This window comes from Zalophus californianus, chromosome 13, assembly GCF_009762305.2.
Source record: "Zalophus californianus isolate mZalCal1 chromosome 13, mZalCal1.pri.v2, whole genome shotgun sequence".
NCBI classification, from domain to species: Eukaryota; Metazoa; Chordata; class Mammalia; order Carnivora; family Otariidae; genus Zalophus; species Zalophus californianus.
Genome location: NC_045607.1, coordinates 92924242 through 92945896, shown reverse-complemented (window position 1 = coordinate 92945896; position 21655 = coordinate 92924242). Strand labels below are relative to the sequence as shown.

Below are 21655 nucleotides of genomic sequence, written 5' to 3'. Positions count from 1 at the left end.
TTGAATTAATATTGAAACAAATGTGATCTCCCCTCAATATTTCTAATTTTCTAAATCGATTCTCATGCAAAAAAACAGGATATATATTGCTTATCACCACTGAGATAATCACTGACTTCACAGCAGAGAGCTCTAAACCCTGCAGATGACCGTTTCTCATATCCCCAGGAGGGCAAAGAAAGCAGGTGAGCTGTCCAGGGGCTCAGGGTCCCTAACCAGCCTACTTTGCCTTTAAACATTAGCATTTGGGGTGTGCCCTTAAGATTACCCAGCGGGGCCCTGCAGGCTGTCCAGAGAAAAGTCATTTTTACCCATTTTTTTTTATATGTGTGGACACTGGCACACAGGGCTGGGACCTCTATGTATGTCTGCAGGGATGCAGGCCTGCAGAGGATGGGGCACAGGGGGGGTTCCCACAGCCGGGCCCCCACCGAACCAGCTGCTGCCCCAGCCCCGTTCAGCCCCCACTGCTTCTGGGTAATGTGGAGTGCGGTATCCACACTGCGACTGAAACCAGAACCGCACCAGGAAGAGACGGTGGTCCTACATTAGTGCCAATCTATGACAGAACATTCTAGAAGATCGAAGCCACTGTCTTCTTGGACTCACGGGACCCTCAAAGGACGAAAACTCCTAAGAAGTCCCCACACAGATCGTCGGACCTGCCCAACCCATCCTCACCCACGAGCTCCACCCCATCTACCATCCTGGACACACACCCACCCCTGAAAACAGAAATGGGGCTCATTTAACATTAGAACTTTGCAGAATCATTACTCCTCAGAGTTTGCAAAATCTACCCTTAACTCCTCGTTCCTGAAGCATTGAATTTCCTCCTGCCCCATGCCAGTGTGCAGAAAGTTCCACGGCCCTGATCCAGGGCCGCCGCGGGCTGTGGGACGGCACGGGACAGGAGCCTGGGCTGTGGTACCAGAGACGGGGTGCCAACCAACGGGTGAGTCCTTCTAGCTTTTAAAAGACGGCATCTGTTAAATCATGAGGTAACCTCAACCCAGATGTTTTTTTAAAAGTTGGAAACACTGTTGACCTCCTGACACCAAATGACCCGGTAAGAAATCCTGGGCCCTTTCCAGGGAGCAACTGGGAAATCTGTTGCAGAGACAGCCAGCCACTTTACCCACCAACCACTCAAGAGGCAAAACCTCAAACCGATCCCCCAGACTCCCGAGTCCCCCGCCTGAGGCAAACGTGGAGCAGGAACAACAGCCATTGTGCGAATGTCTCAGGACCGAGCACGCGTGTTGACAGCGCGTGCACATGCATTTTTCTCTGCTGGATGTAACGGGGTCGGGGGGGCAATTTCCCAGCAGCTACCCCAGCAGCCTGCGGTCAGCGTACTGGCTAGCAGGACACAGAAACCAAGACTTTGCCCCCACCAGCCCTCCGCACGTACTGGTTTGTCGTTATACAGGTGAGAATGAGGGAAGCATGCTCTTGGTCACTGAGGCTCACTTTGTGCCACATCTGCCTTCAAACAGACCCCTGGACAACAGCGCTCAAGGCGGACGGCATTCCTGTGCTCGGCACCACCCGAAACAGCTGGGGCACCACCTGCTCCTTAGCGCGGCAGCACCGGCTGTCGTGCGCCGTGAGCACACAGGTGTGAGGCCGACAGCAGGGGAGGGGCGCCGGCAACGTGGAGTGGCGGGCGCTGGGACCAACCGTTCATGGAGCGATACGCGCAGAGCTAAACCGCTCTGGGGAGCATCCTGCCTTCTGCTACAGCTCCACGGTGATTTCCAGCCCTCCTGCTTGCTTCTCTTCCCCGAGTGGGGCTTACCAGGTAAAACCCGCAGGTAACACATTCCTAGTGGAATTTCTCAGTAGAATGGGTCAGCTGAATTAAATTTTTGCCCGGACAACTACAGTCAAACTTTTTTTTTTCCATTAAAAACATACAGCACAGAACGTTAGTCTTACATCTTTCTTAGTCTTAAAAAATATAAATATAGAGGGATAATTTGTACAGGATGTATAGGTATGTACACCTTTAATATGCACATGAGAAAATCAGAACAAGTTTATGAAACTTGCACTTGACGGACACCTTCCTCCTGGGGCATTTGGACGAGGCTCTGAGCCCGCAGGCAGCGGCCCAAGCTTCTGGAGCCCCCATGCCCATCTCCCGGGAAGACCCAGGGCTCCTGAGCACTGGTGCGGGGTCAGGACAGGGTGGCTGGCGGCTCACAGGGTCTTCTCCACCGGCTGCTGGAGGCAGAGCTCGCTTCCGGCTGAGACGATGGGCAGGCTGTTCTCCAGGTGGTGGTTGATGAGGTGGCTGATGCTGTCAAAGACCCTGTCCTTCGTCCGGATCTGGGAGAGACACAGAGGGCAGGAGCGCGTGACGCACAGGCAGACGAGAGAGAACACGAGGTCGGAGCCAGCCAGACCATGGGAACCCGAGCGGCGCCTCCCCGGGGCCCCCACACTCTCAGAGACACATCTGCCTGGTCCCACCACTTCCGTCTGTTCCCTGGGCCTGTGCCCTGGTCCCGGAGCTGCTACACTCCCCGTGTAGACCACCCGTGAAGAAGGCAGAGGAGGCCTGGCCTGGAGCAATCTCCCAGTCTGCTCTGGATAGCAGCCCCCCGCGGCCGGCTCTTTTGGGGGGGGTGAGAGATGGGGCGGGGAGCAGGGGCGTGGCTACACCTGCTGGTCCTCCAGGCCCTTAGATGACCCTCATGATGGCTGTGGGATGCCCTGGGGGGCCTGGCCCCTCTCTCTCTCTCTCTCTCTCTCTCTCTCTCTCTCTCTCTCACACCTTATTGTTAGAGGCCACCCCTGCCCTGGGGCAATCAGCTCTCCCGACCTTTCCCCCGGAGACTCTGAGGGCACTTCTCTTCTCCTCCTCCCTGATCTGTCCCATATTCTCACTCCCACCCCCAATGTGGCCCTCTTGCCTCTCCCCCTCTACCAACCCACCAATGGGATGTCTATCTCTGGGCCTTCAGCCCTGACCTCATTCCCGCCCCCAGTCTGTACTCCAGGTGGGCCCATCGAAGCCCCCAGGCCATCTGCTCTGGGCTCTACAAACAAAGGCAACAACAGAAGCTTTGGAATGAGGATGTTTTCCTCTCCTGGGGTCCCACTCTGAGGCAGGGCCCCATCGCCACCAGTCTCTGTAAGCCCCCAAGGGGGAGGGACCCACTGGGCCATGGGGCTCCCAACTCCTGGGCATTGAGCCTCATGTAGGAGGCAACCTGATGGGCACGTTCAGAAAGAAATCTTTTTGCAAGACTTTTAGGCATTTTTTCATTGAGGTTCTTTAATCTTCCCAAGTTCCTTAGAATTCCCATCCTAGAAAGATCCCAGGGTGACATGGGCAGGCCCCTTTCTTAGGGGTAAGGGACACTAAGAACTCAGCTTGAGACTACTGTTGGGGTGTTGCCTTGATGTTGACTTCTTTTTCCCACTTTTTATTTTTTATTTATTTTTTTTATATTTTTATTTATTTAACAGAGAGAGAGAGAGAGAGAGCACAAGTAGGCAGAGCAGCAGACAGAGGGAGAGGGAGAAGCAGGCTTCCTGCCGAGCAGGGAGCCCGATGCGGGGCTCGATCCCAGGACCTTGGGGTCATGACCTGAGCCGAAGGCAGCCGCTTAACCGACTGAGCCACCCAGGCGCCCCTTTTCCCCACTTTTTAGCAATTAATACTCATTTAAGTTCTGGGGCGACAGGGGTGAATGAAGGTTCATGACGGGAAGTGTCTGGGACAGTAGTGTCCACCTGGGCTCACATCCAAACCACCTGAGTGCATTCAGTAAGCCCCATGCCCAGGTCAACTCCACCAGGAGCTCGGGGTGGGGCTCGGCCACCAGGGCGTTTCTCAAAAACCCCGTGATTCCAAAATGCCGCCCAAGCTGAGAGCCCACTGGTCAGCATCTTTGGAGTGTGTAGGCTGGCCACCATAATAAACACACGCACATGCAAATAAAGGCACGCAGAAGAGGTAAGTGATACAAATTTACTGCCTAAAGAAGTAGGCCAGTTTACTCTATTCCCATAAATACTTGCTGAAACTCCAGTCTGGCTCCTGCCCAGAGAACTTGCAGCCCACAGAGCTATGTGTACGGACGGAACCCCCTGCCATGTGGTTCAGAAAAGAAGAAAGATCTGAAATCAATAATCTAAGCTTTAACTTTGGAAACTAGAGAAAGAATAAAAAATCTAGAGAAACCAATGGCGTTGGAAACAGGAAATCAATAGAGAAATCGATGATCTCAAAGCTGGTCCTTCAAAAAGATAAATAAAAATTAATAAGCCCCCAGCCAGGCTAAGAAAAAAACGAGAGAGGACACAAATTACTAATATCAGAAATGAAAGAAGGGCCATCACTATGGATCTTGTGGACATTAAAAGGATAATAAAGGAATATTAGAAACAACTCTAGGCCCACAAATTTGGCAACCCAGATAAAAATGGGTCCATTTCTTGAAAGACACAACCTCCTAAAACTCTTACAAGAAGAAAAAAACGGTCTGAATAAGCCTAGGTGTATTTAAAAAACTGATCAGTCATTGATAACCTGCCAACACAGAAAGCACTAGGCTTAGATGGGTTCATTGGTGAATTCTACCGAACACTTAAAGAAGAAATTGGACCAAGTCCCTACAATCTCACTCAGAAGACAGAAGCAGAAGGAATACTACTTAACTCAAGGAATACTACATAACTCAATACATCACTCTTTGAGGCCAGTATTACTCTAATATCAAAAGCAGACAAAGACACTACAGGAAAAGAGAACTACAGGCCAATATCTCTTATGAACACAGATGCAAAAATCCTCAACAAAACATTAGCAAATTGAATCCAACAATGTACAGAAAGAATTACACACCATGACCGAGGGGGATGTGTCCTGGGTGTGCAAGGCTGCTTCTACATTCTGAAATCAATTAACGTACTCCATCACATCATTAGGCCTAAAGACAAAAAACTGCATGATCATATCAATAGATACAGAAAAGGCATTTAACAAAATTCAACCGATTCCTGGTAAAAACTCTCAATATACCAGGAATAGCAGGGGGACCTTTCTCCATTTGATAAAGACATCTACAAAAATCCTACCACTAGCATCCTCCTTCACGAAAAGAAACTTGAACAAGGCCAGGACGTCTGGTCTCACACTCCTTTTCAACACCACAGTGGAAGTCCTAGGTATACAATAAGACAAAAAAAGGAAATAAAAGCAAAGATAGCATTTTCAACAAACGGTGCTGGAATAACTGGACATCCACATGCAAAAAAGAAAAGGAAAGAAAAAGAGCCTAGACCAGACCTTACACCCTTCACAAAAACGAACTCAAAATGGATCACAGACCTAAATGTAAAATGCAAAACTACAGAACTCCTGGGGTGCCTGGGTGGCTCAGTCGGTTAGGCATCTGCCCTCAGCTCAGGTCATGAACCCAGTATCCGGGGATTGAACCCCACATCGGGCTCCTTGCTCTGCAGGGAGCCCGCTTCTCCCTCTCCTTCCCCCTTGTACTCTCTCACAGTCTCTCCTCGCTCTCTCAAATAAGTAAATAAAATCTTTAAAAAAAAAAACCTACAGAACTCCTACAAGATAACACAGGGGAAAGCCCAGATGACCGTGGGTTTGGTGATGACTTTTTGGATATGGCATCAAAGGCCTGATTCATGAATGAAAGAAATAATAAGCTGAACTTTATTAAAATTAAAAACTTCTGCCCCACAAGTGAAACAGTCAAGAGGGTGGGAAGACTAGCCACAGACTGGGAGAAGACATTCGCAAAAGACACATCTCATGAGCTGGTTATCCAAAACATACAAAGAAATCTTAACACTAACAATGAGAAAACAAACAACTAGATCTCACCAAAGAAGATGTACAGATGGCAAATAAGCACATGGGAAGATGCTCTGCATCACCCGTCATCAGAGAAACACAAATTAAAATGAGACACCACTACACACCTATTAGAATGGCCAAAATCCAGAGCACTGACCACCCCACACGCTGGTGGGGATGTGCAGCAGGAGAAGCTCTCCTCAATGCTGGTGGGACTTGCCACTTTGGAAGGTGGTTTGGTGGTTTCTTATAAAACTAAACATGCGTGAGGAGGAAGGTGCTGGTGGCTGAGGCTCGGGGGCGGGGCGAGCCGTGGGAAGGAGTCTACAGGGCAGTGGGCAAGGGGGTGGAGCCATACCTTCTGCTTTAGGCATGGTGGGCCCGAGTTGCCTGGGGAACATTTAAAGTAGGTGCCTGGCAGTTAGAAATACCATTTAGAGATTATACATTAACAAGTACACTCCACCAACGACAGAATGATTATACCTGTTCTCTTCCAAAAGGTCACACTGGCTCGGGCAAAGCCATCCGACAGAGATGCTTCCTAATTAAAATCTGGTTCCATTGGAATGGGCTGCACACTCAGACCTGCTGCCCTTTGTCCAATGTCTCAGCTTGGGCTGGATCCACCGGTAGACCCTCCACACCCAGAGGATCCAGCTCAAATACGACTAGCTCAAGTGGGATATAGACCCACCCAGCCACATTGCCTGGCCTCCCCCAGATTTGAAATTAAGGTGAAGTTCATGTCCTTCTTAGACCCAGTGGACACAGTGCCAGAGAATGCCAGGCTCACATCAGCCCCCAGGGGATGCAATGTCAAGAGTCAACCTTGCAACCTTGTATGCCAATTGCTTACATCCTTCCAATCAATACCTCATCCCACATGAGCACTCATTTTCCCCAACAGCTGGAGGAAAATTTAGAAACTCACAAATAACTTAACCTCCCTTAAGACACTAAAAACAGGAAGCACATTAACCCTGAAGCAAGCGGAAAAAGGACATCATAAAGATTAAAGCAGAGATAAACAGAGAATAGGAATTATAGGAAATCAATGAAACCAAAAGCTGGTTCTTTGAAAAGACCAACAAATCTGACAAAGTTGGAGGACCCACACTTCCTGATTCCAAAACTGATTACAAAGCGACAGTCATCAAAGCCGTGTGGGATGGGTATAAAGATTGGCATACAAGCCAGTGGAAAAGAACAGAGGGCTTAGAAATGAACACTGGTGTATACGGTCAAGTGATTTTTGACTGCAGTGCCAGGACCATTCAATAGGAAAGGGACAATCTTTTCAACAAATGGAGCTGGGAAGACTGGATCCACATACGAAAGAATGAAGTACCCAGAGCTAATGCCACATGCAAAAATTAACTCAAAATTGATCAAAAACCTAAGTGTAAGACCTAATATTCTTAGAAGAAAACATGGGGCAAAAGCTTCAAGACACTGAATTTCCAAGGGTTTGTTAGATATGGTACCAAACACACAGGGAGCAAAAGAAAAGCCAGACAAATTGAGCATCATGAAAATCCTAAGGTTTTGTGCATTAAAAGAACTGTCAACAGAATTAAAAGGCAACCCACAGAGTGGGGGGATAAATTTGTAAATTGTGCATCTCGTGTAATAAAGGATTAATATCCAGAATATATAAAGTTCTAAAACTCAACAATAAAAAACAAACAACCTGATTCAAAAATGGGCAAAGAACTTGAATTGGCATTTCTTCAGAGAAGATCTACATATGATCAACAAGCACATGAAAAGATGTTCACCATCACTCATCACCAGGGAAATGCAAATCGAAGCTACAATGAGGTACCATCTCACACCTGTTAGGATGGCTACAGTCCTAAAACCAGAAAACGGCAAGTGTTGGCAAGGATGAGGAGAAATTGGAACCCTCGCGTATGTACTGTTGGCGAAAATGGTGCAGCCACTGTAAACTGATGGTTTCTCAAAAAATGTTTGTTAATGGATTATCATATGACTCAGCAATTCCACTTCTAGGTGGCTGCCTGAAAAGTTGGAAGCAGGGTCTCAAAGAGATATCTGTGTATTGTGTTAATAGCAACGTTTTCCACAATAGTTAAAATGTGGAAGCAACACACGTGTCCATCAACTGATGAATGGGTAAGCAACATGTGGTCCATCCACACGATGGAACCCTATGCATTCTTGGAAAGGAAGGAGATCTGACGCCTGCTACAGTGAGGATGAACCCTGGGGACACCATGTTGAGTGAAATGGGCCAGGCACCAAAGGACAAATACTGTGTGATTCCACTCACGTGAGGTCCCTAGAGGAGTCAAATTCATAGAGATGGAAAGTAGGACAGAGGACGCCTGGTGCAGGGGGTGGAGAGAACAGGGGATTATCTAATGGAGACAGAGTTTCAGTTTTGCAAGAAGGTAGAGCATTCTGGAGACGGCTGGTGGGGGTGGCTGTACCGCTACACGCACACACTCCATACCACTGGGCTCTACACCCAGCACTGGTTTCGGTGGTAAATTCTATGTTATATGTGTTTTACCACAATAAAAAAAAAAAACCTGAAAAGAAGGAAGAAAAAAATTGACAAAGGATTTGAATAGACGTGTCTCCAAAGAAGATACATAAAAAGCCAACAAGCACCTGAAAAGATGTGTGACATTACTAGTCATCACGGAAACACAAGTCAAAATCACAATGGTGTCCCACCTCCCACCCACAAGGATGGCCGGAAGTGAAACGGTGGACAATGAGAAGGGTAGGAGCAGTGTGGAGAAATCGGAGCCCTTGCACGCTGTGAGTTGGAACAGAAAATGGTTCAGCTGCTTTGAAAAACTGTCTGATGGTTTCCCAAGTGACAGATTATAGAGTTACCCTACAACCCAACAAATCCACTCCGAGGTACAGGTCCAAGAGAAATGGACACACACGTCCCCACAGAAACATGAACATCATATCTGCGGCAACATTGCTCATGACAGCCTAACGTTCACTGGCAGATCCGTCACAAGTAAATGTGGTCTGTCCGTAGGTGGAACGTTATTCGGCCACAGGAAGGAACGAGCTGCTGACCCACTGTTAATGGATCATCATATGATACAACATGGATGAACCTGGAAAACACTGTCCTCGGGAAAAGAGGTTAGTCACAAAAGTCTACACAGTTATATGATTCTACTCCGAGGGAATTCCAGAAGAAGGGAGAACCCGGAGATGCTAAGGGACTAGGGGCTGGGAGGCTGGCGAGGTGAAGGACAGACGCTTGCAGGTGATAATCATGTTCCAGATCAACTTTGGTGATGGATGCACACATCTGTGAATACACTAAGGAGCACTGAATCATACACTTGAAATGGGTGTGTATGTGAATCATATCCCACTGAGGCTGTTTTTAAAGCCTCTGTGTCTATCAGTTTATAGAAAATCTGGGGGTCAGAGAAGCAGGGAAATGAAGCCACAGGGGACACAACAACCCAAATCATAATGTGGGATATTCTACAGACAAATACATGTCTATTCACTCAAACAAATCACTGGTGTCAGGGGAAATGGAAGGAAAATAGAATAAGATGCACCACGTGGACCACGTTTGAATTCTGATTCCAACACACGTACTATCCAAAGAACATCTTTGAGATACTCAGGGAAATTTGAATATGTGAAGTCACTATCTTTAGCTTTGTCGGCTATAACAATGATGTCGTGTTGTTGTTGTAGGAGACCACGCTGAAGTATTCACGAGAGGGACGGCAGGCTGCCTGGATACGCTATCGAAAGCTCTGAAAATCTCCTCCCTCCCCTTGCTCTCCATTGCCTCTCCTTCCTGAATGAACAATCAGTCCAAACGCCAAGGAAGACAGATGTCTGTGCTTAGGGTGGGGGCGCCGTGGCCCCCCACGGGAGGCCAGAGTCCGGGCCGAGTCAGGAGCGAGCCACGAGACAGGTGCGGGGTGTCAGAGGCAGCGGTGCCAGGCGGGGGTGGGCGGCCTGAGCGGGCATCAGGGCAGGGAGGGGGTGGTCAGAGCATGCTCAGGGGGACAGGGAGCCCACGGGGAATGGCTGGGCCGAGAAGCTGGCGCTCCCACAGGGTGAGGGTGGCGTCCGCGGGGGGAGGACCAGCGGCTGTGGGGGGGGGGCGTGTCGTACAGATGAGTTAACCAAAGAAAGAGGTGAAAATACTAAGGCTAAGGGGTCAGACTTCTCATTGCTGGAGAAGAGAGTTACAAATGTAGAAAAAGAAAAAAGTAGGATGAACTCTGCGATATCAGAGTGGAACTGGAAGAATTATTGTGAACATACCATTTCTAACACATGCAGACACAGAAATGCACACAGATATGCACGAGTGCATGCACGCCCCTGTCTGCACCAATCTGTCCATCTTGAGCTGCAGGTGCTCCACACCCCCAAGTGCAGATCTTGGTCTCCCTATGAAAAAGAACCAGGCCGGGGTTCCTTTGGACAAGTGGCTGATCACAGGACTGCGGCAGAGGCCATTGTGTATTTGAAGGAAGAAGGTACAAAAGAATGAGGCCACGTCAGAGGGGCACTGAAACCCGCTCGAAGGAGCAGGAAGCAGATAGGGCAGCTGGTGCTAACCCCCTGAGCCACACAGGGAGCCGTGAATCCACACGGGTGAAAACAAATTCATTAGCAGGGTGAAAGTTTGGTTGGATAGAGGGGGTATACGTAACTTCACAGTGCCTCCCCACCCCAAATATTTAATAATTACAAGGCAAGGAGAGAGTCTGCAGAGGAGAAGCCGGCCCAAGGCCCCCTTTGTCCAGCCTCCAGGTGAACGCTCGCGAACACCACTTCCTGGGGCAGCTGGGGGGAGGGGTGCAGGAAGGCAGAGCAGGTGGCGGTGGCCCCTGGGGGTGGAGAGCCAATTCTGGTAGCTGCACGGGACCCTGGCCGTGAGTGCACGACACTCCCATTTGTACCCAGGCCGATGGCGCATTGGAGCAAGGTAGCCTCAGATCATTCCGGAAAAGAGAGCTGTCCTCTCAGAAAATATCCCCCCCCCCAAGTGGATGGGGTGAAGCGAGATCCGAACAATACTAGTAAACTTTGCAGCGAGTAATAGGTACATAGGCGTTCAATACTCTTGTCTCTACGTCTGTGCATTCAGAAAACACAGAAGGAGGGGATGACGGACAGAGCGGGAGGACGGAGAGGCGAGACTGAAGGGACGGACGCTCTGCTGGACCAACACAGGCTCCACATGTTTACATGCACAGAGACAACCTGGAAAAACGGAAACACTTGTCAAAAATTGAAAAAGAGGCTAAGCCTTTCATTTTTTCAGAGGGAACATCAAGAAATGACACTGTAAGATATGAAATCTCCGAAGAGCCGCTTGAGCACCAGGAGGGCACCTGCAGACGGAGCCTGGTGCACCTGCCGCTCGGGATCCGGGTCGGATGGGGTGAGCGGCCGGGGCTGTCGCTTCCCACCGAAACCTCATAACATCTTGCTCAGTTACACTTTGCAGGTGTTACTTGATACAAAGTTAAAAGACACAACGGCCCTACCCACCAGCTGCACCTTGCACGGCTCTCGTGTCTCCTGCAGTCAGGTCCGTATGAGCCGAAGAGTCCCTGGCGAGGCCACCGACAGCCCCGCTTTCTCCACCCCTCTCTCCTCCTTGGAGACCCCAGGTTAACAAGGCAGACCCGGGAGACAGAGGCCCCCCAGGACCCGAGTCACCCAACCAAGGACCCGGGGGGCAGAAGAGCCTCAAACCAGTGAGACATCCCATGTCATTTGTCAATTCAGCATAGCCTAGTTGGCCTGAGACAAAGGGAATTTTAAAATAACAAGGCTTTTTTAAGTGGAGGGATGGGGGGATTTATTTTCTTAATTACTCTCAGAATAAAATAAAATCCTAATAAATGTGGGGTGTTGGATGGTTGCCATTGTTTTGTGATTTCCCAAATGCAAAGCCGACTTGTGCTTTACAAAGGTGCCACGCCCTGAGACCACGTTCGGGAAGCCCATGGAACACCAGCCATGGTGCAGGTGCCTCTCATTCCAACGCAAGCATGTGCTTGCCCCGCTCTGCTGGCCCTTCCCGCCAAAGGGATGAATCCAGGACGGGGGCCTCGGGGAATATCTTAGGCTCAAGAGGGCTGACTGAATGATGGTGAAGATGTTGCAGAAATACCCAGCGCTCCAGACTCCACCTCTGGAGCTGCTCCTGCAGAGCCTGGCGCCGGCGTCAGCCCAGCTGCGGCCCCACACCTGCCTGGGGGCTCAGGAGCCCTGCTACTGCCCTCCTCGACCCCCGAGGTTCCAGCGACCCCAGGAGCCCCTGTCTTGCACAATCAGTGTGCACTGGGAAGGCGCACAGGTTGGTGTACTCTGCAGTAAATTTAGACTCAGAACTGTTTTTGCATCCTTCTTTCTCTGAGTAATCTGTTCTGCCAAGTTTCCCCCTTTATAGTCAGGGACCAACCAATTACCATGAAAATCAGATGAATAAATATTGAAGAGAATGTGTTCATCGTCTATTTTGGTGTCCTAACAGCAAGAAGCGACATTACATTTGTGATTAAGTCTTTCTCAGCTGAAGCCCTCCTCCACTGGATCAATTAAACTAGATCAGCAGATCCAGCAAAAAGCCTCCCAAAAGAACAGTTATTAGGAGGTGGGACTTACAGTTTTTCTCAGCGGCACTACAAACTTCTCCTCCGAAATTAAAGCCACGTGGACAGTACAGCCTGGGGTTGTGGCTCGCTCCAGCACCTGGTGTGAGCTCACGGCCGCAGCCTGGCCCCCCTCACCCTTGGCACCTTCCTGCCCCCCGTGTGTGCGTGTATGGTAGTGGTCGTACCTGCCCTTCCTTAATCATCCTTGTGTCTATAAGGACTGAGTAAATAAAACATTAACTGTCTTCGCTCTATGAGATGGTATAATTTAGGTAAACTATGAACTTCTCATCCTTAAAAAATACCTGAAAGTTACAACTACAGTTTTTATCTTTTCACAGATTTGCTTGGGTATTTTCTCTCAGAAAACAGAGATGCATTAGTAGCAGCCCTTGCAAATGGAAATCGCTCTGCATGGATTCTGTTTAGAAAAGCTTATCTGTGATGACATCCCCATCAGTAGCTCGGGCCCCTTGGCACCATGTGGACTCTGGGGCTCTCAGCTCCCGTGAAAGCCCCATGTCCCTCTGCGCCTCCCTCACCTGCCACATGCGTGTCGAGCACCCGCTCTTCCAGGTGCTGGGGTAGCGCGTTGACTAGGGCTGCTCGCCTCACAGAGATGACAATCCAGGGGGGAAAACCACTTAATAAGCAGGTTAGCAAATAAATGAGCGCCTGTTTGTGATAAGGGCTTCAAGGTGAAAATAAATCATGGTGCGTAAATAGGGGCCCTCCAGGGGATTCTATGTAAGATGCGATGGGGAGGGAAGGCTTCTTTGATCTGGGGTGAGCCTAGCTTGTTGTAAGAGGTGAACATAACCCTATAATGTTGACACCCCAACCAGATGAGTAACACAAGCAAAAGGCAGCAAAGACCATGAAGACCAACCTCACCTAGAAAGCACAGCTGGAAACACCCTAAAGTTACTGTTAGATCCCCAAATCCGGCAACGCAGCTTGTGAAGACTATGTTAGGACCAAGCAGGGCTCATGCCAGGACGTAGCATCAGAAAAACCTGCCTGTGCAAATCCCCACATTCATGGACTCAAAAAAAAGACATTATTATTACATTATTTCAGGCAATGCTGAAGAAGCATTTGATAAAATCCAGTATCCCAAAAGTAATTAAGAAATTAATACATACAAATTCCACACAAGCAGAGGGTGTGTTTTGTAATGGGTTCTCGGCCGTAGCCCAGGCGTCAAAACCAATGCCTGGATTTGGTAGCTATTCGGTGCACCGTTGTGCAGTGAGCGAATGAATGAGGGAATGACATCCTTTGGGCTGATGAAGACAATCTACCCAAAGCTTGCATCATTCTTAATGGAACAAAGCCTCCAACAGCCCCTTACAGGCTGGGAGCAAGACAAGGGCGCCCTCTCCCGGTCAACGCCCAAGGGCGCCCGGTGAATGCCATGGGGCGAGACCATCCTGCAGGCTTGGAAGCTGGAAAGCAGGAGACACGGCTGTTGCTGTTTGCCATGGCACGACCACCGTTCTGGAAAAAATGCTGCCATCAGCAAGATTTCTGGGCATGAGATCACACTACATTCCTCTTCCCGCAGCAATCACCGTTGGGAAAACGTAACCAAAATAACACACGACTTACAAGATTAAAACCAGACACTCTAGGATGGAACCAAACAGAGGAAGCACGAGAACTTCCTGGAGGGAATTTTTAAATTCTAACAAAGGACATCTTAACACTAAATAAGTAGAGATCATGCCATGTTCATGGACGTGATGATTTAATGCTAAAATCTATCAGCACTCCCCCAAAACTCATCTGTAAATTCAACGCCAGTCCTACCAAAATCATGCATTTTCGGTGCCTGGATAAACTGTCTGAAACCAGAACAAAGAGGAATAAAGGTCTGAGAAAGCTACACTAGAGAATACAAAAAGGAGTTTCAAGAGGAAGGTGTTAAGACAGATGTTAAGGATGTTTCAAAGCCATAATGACCAAATGGCATGGTACTGGTACCAGGACTGAATGGTCAGTTGGACAGAACAGGGCAGACACTCGAGAAACAGCTGGACTTGCAGAGCGCAGAGTGCGTAACAGAAGGACCACCCATATGACCCAACGTTGGCTCACTGCCTGGAGATCTAAGCAACTTGGGCTCCCTATCTTAGGTCATCTTTGAAGCACTTCTAGTGAGAATTAAAACATACATGTGAAAAATAAAGCTTTCAAAGCCAAACGAAGAAAACATAGAAGAACACAGTATGTCCGTGACTGCAGGTGAGGAAATCTTCTAAAACTCAAGACCGTAAACCTTTATAAAAGGGAAACTTCTATTTGGTGGAGAACATCACGGACAAAATGATCAGATATGTGAAAAAATGGGAGCATTCATTTGGAAATTCTATGTCTGAGAAACTCAGCAGAAGGGTCCAGGTAGAAGATCAGAAGAAAAGCATGGTGGAAAGGTGGGAATGTGACGTCTCCAGGAGGAACCTGTGGATGCGGGTTGAAGGACGACACAGCCCACAACGGAGACATGCTTTCCTCCTTGCCGCATCCCCCAGATGGGCCATGCTGGGAGGACAACATGGAGGAGGAGGCGGAGGAGGGAACCCTGGTGTTCGGCTGCCTCGCCCCCCAGTAGTCCAGCCATTCCGGAAGCAAACACCAGCCCCTGGTGACACTAACTATACGCGTATCCTGTGAGCAAAAACCCCAGTCCTAGGATGTGCCCCAGAAAGACCATCGTGGGGAAACACGCAGAAGGCTTCCTAGTGCCTTCAGCCCTCCCCAAGACATTTCCACAAGTGACGTGTGGCCGCGGACAGGGGACGCCTGGCAGCCCAGCCAAGTGATGATTCCGCGTATAGAAAGCACCACAGACAGATCTCAAAAACATGTGTGAGAGGAAAAACGAACGAAATGAAATGGGACTTGAGAGGCACTATCATGATTGCAAAGACACAGACACACAGTATCTGTTTTCCCCAATGTATATCTGTGGGAAAAATTCCCACGACTGACCGAAGAAGGTGGGTTGGAAGGATTCACATTACGTTCCCAGGGAGGGGTTGTCCAGGTGCAGGGAGGAGAGGAGGCACAGAGCCGAGGTGCAGCCACCTGAAGCCGTAAATTAGGTCAGGTCCCCCACCACCAAATTAAATTAAATTGCATTCAAGTCCAACTGAAGACTGAGGCTTCATCCCTACCAGTCAATCAGGACAAGCAATGCTCTTAGCTACTATTTGATCACGCTACTTGCATCTTTGTTTTCACTGGATAACAGGTTTTAAACAACAATCCTGGAATTTATTTAACGGTTCAGTTAATGTCATTATATTTATTAAAGTTAATAATTCTTGGACTGTGCCAAGATCAAGTTGAATCTCTTTATTGGCTGGAGGATGGGAAATGCAGGCAAACCCACAGAGCTCTTAGACATGACTGTGCTGCCAGGAAAGGCCAAACTCACTGTCATGAGGCATGACTTCCCCGAGTGGGAAAGCAAGAGGCTAATTAATAGGGGCTTTATGTAGGGCCTCATCACAGTGTGCACTCTAGGAACAGAAACTCGGTGACTCAACTTTTAGAGATACTTGAGGTAAATACTAAAAGCCCAGGACCCCTGCACTTCCGTATCCACTAAGAATGTATTGGACAGGAAGACTTTCTCAGTATTTGTATTTATTTATTGTAAAGGACATCAGCGTTAAAGCTGGAAACTCATGCCTCGTGATTTTCCAAGCGCAAGCTGGGTGCTGGCCCGAATTCACAAGCCCTCTGCTCCTGGGCTCCCGGGTCCTGGAGGAGTGGCCGCCAAGACCTCAGCCAGCCCGTGTGGGCAGTGGAGGGAAAGTGTGGTCACCCAGCACAGAGACCAAGGGGAGACTGTTGTCAGGAGGCAGGCCGTGTCCCGCCCTGTGCTCACCGTGCCTTCCGGGTCCACAAGCAGCAGGTGCTTGGCCTGGCCATTGTGCATTCCCGTGAGGACGAAGGAGCCTGGGTTGGTGGCACTCTTCCTGACCAGGAAGTCCCCATCATTCTTCAGCAGCCCCTCGGCCTCCTTCCGGCTCATCTCCCCTTGGTACCAAGGCTCCCCTTCCAGCTCCACCAGCATCTTGGCATCTGGGGCTCTGGGGGTAACGGGGCTGATGCACTCCACCGAGGCTGCTTTGCTCAGCGCAGGCCCCAAGGACTGGTTCCTGAGAGCATCTTCAAAAGGTTCTGTCAACAACAATCGCCAGAAACAAGTGAACCCCAAGAAGAACAAATGACAGAATGCTCAACGTGATCGATGGAAATGCCAAGGCAACTTCCACCAGAAACAAACCTACAGAAAAATGACTGGCTGGTAATATTAACCACAGCCCAAACCTTGGCATGATTTTCTGACGAGTCTGCCTTCCCAAGACAGCTGGGCGCTGTGCCTCACGCCAGGGATTCAACCACACCCTCTGTCTAGCCAGTTAGAATGACTCCACTTTTGCATGCTGCACAAGGCCACACATATTGGAGGCCATCTACTTCTTCTGGAACATCAGCTAGCCTTTTAATAAATCGGTTTTCTTCTGAATGAAAACCTGCCAATGCTAATGGAACTACACAAACAGGAAGATAATCTGCAAAGTTAGATTTAGTGCAAAACCTATACCCAACCATCAGATGTTTGTTTCAAAATTCTTGCATCAGTCCAATTTTTAAAAGAGAAGAAGACTGACATTTTTCGGGGCCCTTTTGTGTGACTTGCCCCAGGTTAGGAGCACCACCTCCCCTTGGCCTTCGCTTGTTCCTCTTGTGGAAAAAGGCTCTGTGTGAGTGTCTGAACTCAAGCATGACTGCACGCCCTTCAGGACACACTTTCCACCAAGGGCAACAGACAACAGCAGCACAAAAAGTCCCCAGGGACACCTGATGAAACCCCAATTCTCCACTTTCAAATGAGGTAATATGTACAAAAGCACTCGAAAATGCACACGGTGCTGCAGAGCATAAGGTGTGAGGATGGCGACACATTGCCAAGCAGCACAGTGCCTGAACCCCGGGAACGGGTCGGTTCTCTCCTGGGCACAACTATGTCCCCAGATGCAACACTGCTCCTGGGATGGAGTCCATACCCACAAATATTCGACAAATGCTCTAGAAGGAGACCAACTGTTAGTAGAGGATGGGCAGGGGTCAGGTGAATAAATGAAACCCAAATCAGGGCATTTTGATACTTGTTAAATTGCTCACAAATCTGGGAATAAAAGCAGGTTAAAACTATTGCCTAAAAATAGATTTTCTCTTTTTATCCTATTTCTTCCTGATTACCTGGAGTAGTTGAAAAGATTTATTGTAACGTTTCTATACCATCACCACCACCACCATCACTATGAAGACCATCACCATTGTCACCATCATCACCCTCATCATCCCATCACCACCACCATCGTGACCACCATCAACATCACCTTGCCACCATCATCAGCGTTACCACTACCATTACCACCACCATCACTATAACCATCACCATCATCATTATCACCACCCTCATCACCTTCATCACCACCATCACCATCCTCACCACCATCACCATTCTCACCACCATCAGCACCACCACCATCCTCACCACCATCACCACCATCATCACCATTGTCACCATAATCATCACCACCATCACCATCATCACCACCATCACCACCATCATCACCATTGTCACCATCATCATCATCATCACCATCACCATTACCATCACCATCATCACCACCACCAACCTCATCACCATCACATCACCACCATCACCATCTTCATCACCACCATCACCACCATCACCATCATCACCATCATCACCACCACCATCCTCACCACCATCACCATCATCACCACTACTACCATCAGCACCAGGAGCAGCACCATCATTATTTAGCTCTGGTGGTTTAAGAGAAACAACACAAAGTGCTGGCTTAATTCTTTTTCCAGACTTTTCAAAATAAACTACCTTTTCCAGGCCCTTTCTTCTTCTTGTCTCCCCTTCTCTGGTTTGGGAGCAGGAGGAAATTGATGGTGACAAAGGGTGGCTCTGGTTCTCACTTTTCCCATCTCAAACCCTCGTCCCTTATCTACCTCTCCTCAGGCTCTGGGGCCAAGAGCCACTGGTAAATTGACTAAATTAAACAGTGAAAATTGACCACAAATATTGCTTCTAAACTGCTGTTGGGAAATATCATTAGAGATGCAAGAGACGCTCAGAGAGCCGCCACTTTGCTCTGTGTCTTGGGAAAGTCGCTTCATACTTCTGAGACTGTTCCCACATTTTTTAAGAGACAGGATTTGATCCAATGACTGTTAAGGTGCCTCCAAGCCCCGAGAGTCCCCAGTTCTTCTGTCAGTGGTGATTTTTGCAAGTCAGACTGGAAATCCACTGCGTGGGAAACCAAAGTGTCTGAGGAGAAAGAGACTTTTGTGGTCAGGAGGCTGCCTGATGGTAGCAGCACTCAAGCACATCCTCATTCACACACGGCACCACAGAGAGCACGCGCCGTACCAGCAAGGCTGCCCTGACCAGCCTCTAGGAGCCTGTGTTTTTCTCCTCCATGACAGAGTGACAATAATGGTAGTTACCCGCAGGACTGTTGCAGAAATTAAAGTAACAGGTGCCTAGCACATGGCAGACACTTGTTAAATTCTCAAGGGATTTCTCTAGCCTGTAAAATTCTCAGGGAGCTGACAAAGCAATATGGAGATGTAAAGCTCTTTGGGAACGCGAGAAGCTCCTTCAAAATTCCTTAGCAACAATTCCCACTTCCATTACCACGTTCATGGATGATTTATGCGTCCCAGTCCACACGACAAATCGAAGGTCCATAGAGCACATCTCTGCACTGCTGAGGAGCTTCCTGTCACACTCCTCATCCTGTTTTGGGGTTCCCCCGGGCACTTGTTGTTACCCACGAACACACCGTGGTTACTTACGCTCCACGAGACCCTCTGTTTGGCTTTTCTGCAGACCCCAGTGAGCCAAATGGTATGTGAATACCAGGAATACGGGAGAGCGAGCGAGTGTGTGCACGCGAGGTATATCGCCCTTTCTCGCGTACGTGTTGGTCCTGCTCAACAGACCGAGGGCTCTGTGAAGCAGGGTCTTGCATGTCACCTTGGCATCCTTAGCAACTGATACGGTATTTGGAACATAACAGCTGACTAATATTTAAGTGAATAAACGAGTGCTTTGTGTGTGTATCATTTGCCTCAATGCACGGGCAGCTCTTCAAGAGGAACGTCGGTTCCAAAAAGAGGGGAAATTACTCTGCCTCCGGACCTCAGAGAGGGCTGTCATCCCAAAGCAGAGGTCAGCCGAGTTCAAAGCCCTGAAAAGCCCAATCACAACCCAGAGAAGTGCAGATAGTCATCCCTGTTCATCAGCACCCTGCTAGCAGAAAGCATGCTAACTGCACAGGTTTCAGCACAAGGCATGGCAGAAAGCAACCTCAGAAGATAGGAAACCCAGACAAATGGCAACCCACTCATGTCGAAGAGGTCCTTCCGCGGGCTGCTCTCCGCGCTGCTGCCTGAGGCTGGCGTGGCCTGTGGCGGGAGGTGCTGCGCGTTCACGTAGGTGGGGGCTTCTCCAGGGGCCGCGGGCGCTCTCCCCTCCGGCATGCCGTAGATGTCCAAGGACCCTGCAACAAGAAAACAAGCCCCCTCTTCTCTTACAATGGAAAGGCTGGTCATGGGCGCAATGCCCATAGCTGCCCCACCCCGCACGGGGACGATCCTATGGGCTGTTAGATAAATCCTCTTGCGGGTCTAATGCCCCTCTTCGGACCCTGGCACTGCTGTTGTGTTCTGGCCTGGACGATTTCCCAGCCTTCATGTCAAAATGTGACCGGGCAGCCTGCGAGGGTGGACACGTGATCTCTAGGGCCTGGCCGAGACTCTGGCCCTGACCTGGGTGGGGGAGCGGAGCAGGCACAGCGGGGAGGCTGCCCGGGTCCCCTTATCTCCTTTACAGAGGCCCCAAAGCAAGGAACGGAGCAGAAGAGCCACAGCCTCATTTAAATTGCCCTGTTTTGCCTTTAAGTCTAAGTGGGTGCTTTGTAAATCGACTCCATTCTAGCAATGCAATGCCAGGCACCCTTCCTCACAAACAGAGCAGACCTTCGTGCCCCAGGCTCCGCGAAGGAGGCCCAGGGTGAGCGCTTGATCGAGGACCCCCACCCACAGGCAGTGCCTCCAGGGGACCTCCTAGCTGGGCCAAGGGTGCCCCGAGGCCCGCCCGCCTCACCCTGCCTCTCACCTTGCCTGACAGGTGTTTGCTGCCAGTCTTCGCCAAACGGGTCTCCCAAGTGTCTCCCCTGGTAGTAAGTCTGCTCTTTTCCTGCAAACTATAGACACATGTAAATACATAAAGAGAAAAAGCATCCTTGCCCCCTTCCCCATCTCTAAAAGCTACAGTGCAGTACAAGGGTCCCCAACGGGGGGTCGGGTACTTTCCAATTACTCCCACTTTCCCTTCATGCCTCACAGTCGGCATTAGGATTTGGGAAATAGGTTTGCGTGGGTGTGAGGAAGGGGCTGCATCGCCTCAAAACTACACGTGCCCATCCTGTTTTCATTTTCCAGCATCAACCCGCCCTCCGTGTGGCCGAAAATGGAGCCCTCTTAACGCAGCGCCACCCTCGTAAAGTCAGCTTCGGCTGGTGCGTTTGTGTCAGATCACGCCCCCCACTTCGGCTGCTGCATTTGTGTCAGATCACGCCCCCCACTTCGGCTGCTGCGTTTGTGTCAGATCACGCCCCCCGGCCCCGCGCGGCTGGCCACGCCCACCCCATCCACCTCTGCGTCAGAGCCACTGCGTCTTGATGTCACTGTTATTTTGCCACTCCTATCAGTGTCATTGTTATTCGCACAAGGTAGGTGACATCAAAAAATTCTCCGTAATGAAATAGAGATACTGCAACTCTAAAAAACAATTGCCTTACTGGAATGTTGATTTGGAGGAAAAATCAGGGAAAGGGGTGAAAGAGAAGGCTCATAAAATTCTCATCATTTCAAGGGCCCACATCCACTCTCCTCTCGGGGAATGCAAAGCGCGCCCAGGCCTTTTAAAAGTCTTGAGCTCTTTCTTCTTCTCATTGAGCTCCCAGTACAATGGGATTTGTCCCAGGACGGAGAGGAGACCCCCAGACTCGTTCCTCCAGAATCCTAATACAGTTCCAAG

At 49.5% G+C, this 21655-nt stretch overlaps 1 protein-coding gene across 2 annotated transcripts in view; it reads right to left on the bottom strand.

Annotated features, from left to right (window-relative positions):
- Positions 1–1994: 1994 nt before the first annotated feature.
- The window catches only part of SHC3 (SHC adaptor protein 3), a 93368-nt gene continuing 73707 nt past the window's right edge, over positions 1995–21655 (bottom strand). The window contains exons 9-12 of one of the 2 annotated variants that reach the window (XM_027616769.1): positions 20732–20819; positions 19959–20114; positions 16385–16680; positions 1995–2334 (exon numbers count right to left, since the gene is read on the bottom strand). In XM_027616769.1, the coding sequence (XP_027472570.1) occupies positions 2206–2334; positions 16385–16680; positions 19959–20114; positions 20732–20819 (669 nt within the window). In that variant the 3' untranslated portion in view covers positions 1995–2205. Of the gene's footprint in view, positions 2335–16144; positions 16681–19958; positions 20115–20731; positions 20820–21655 lie in introns of those variants that run through there. The other variant, XM_027616768.1, reaches the window with a different exon arrangement.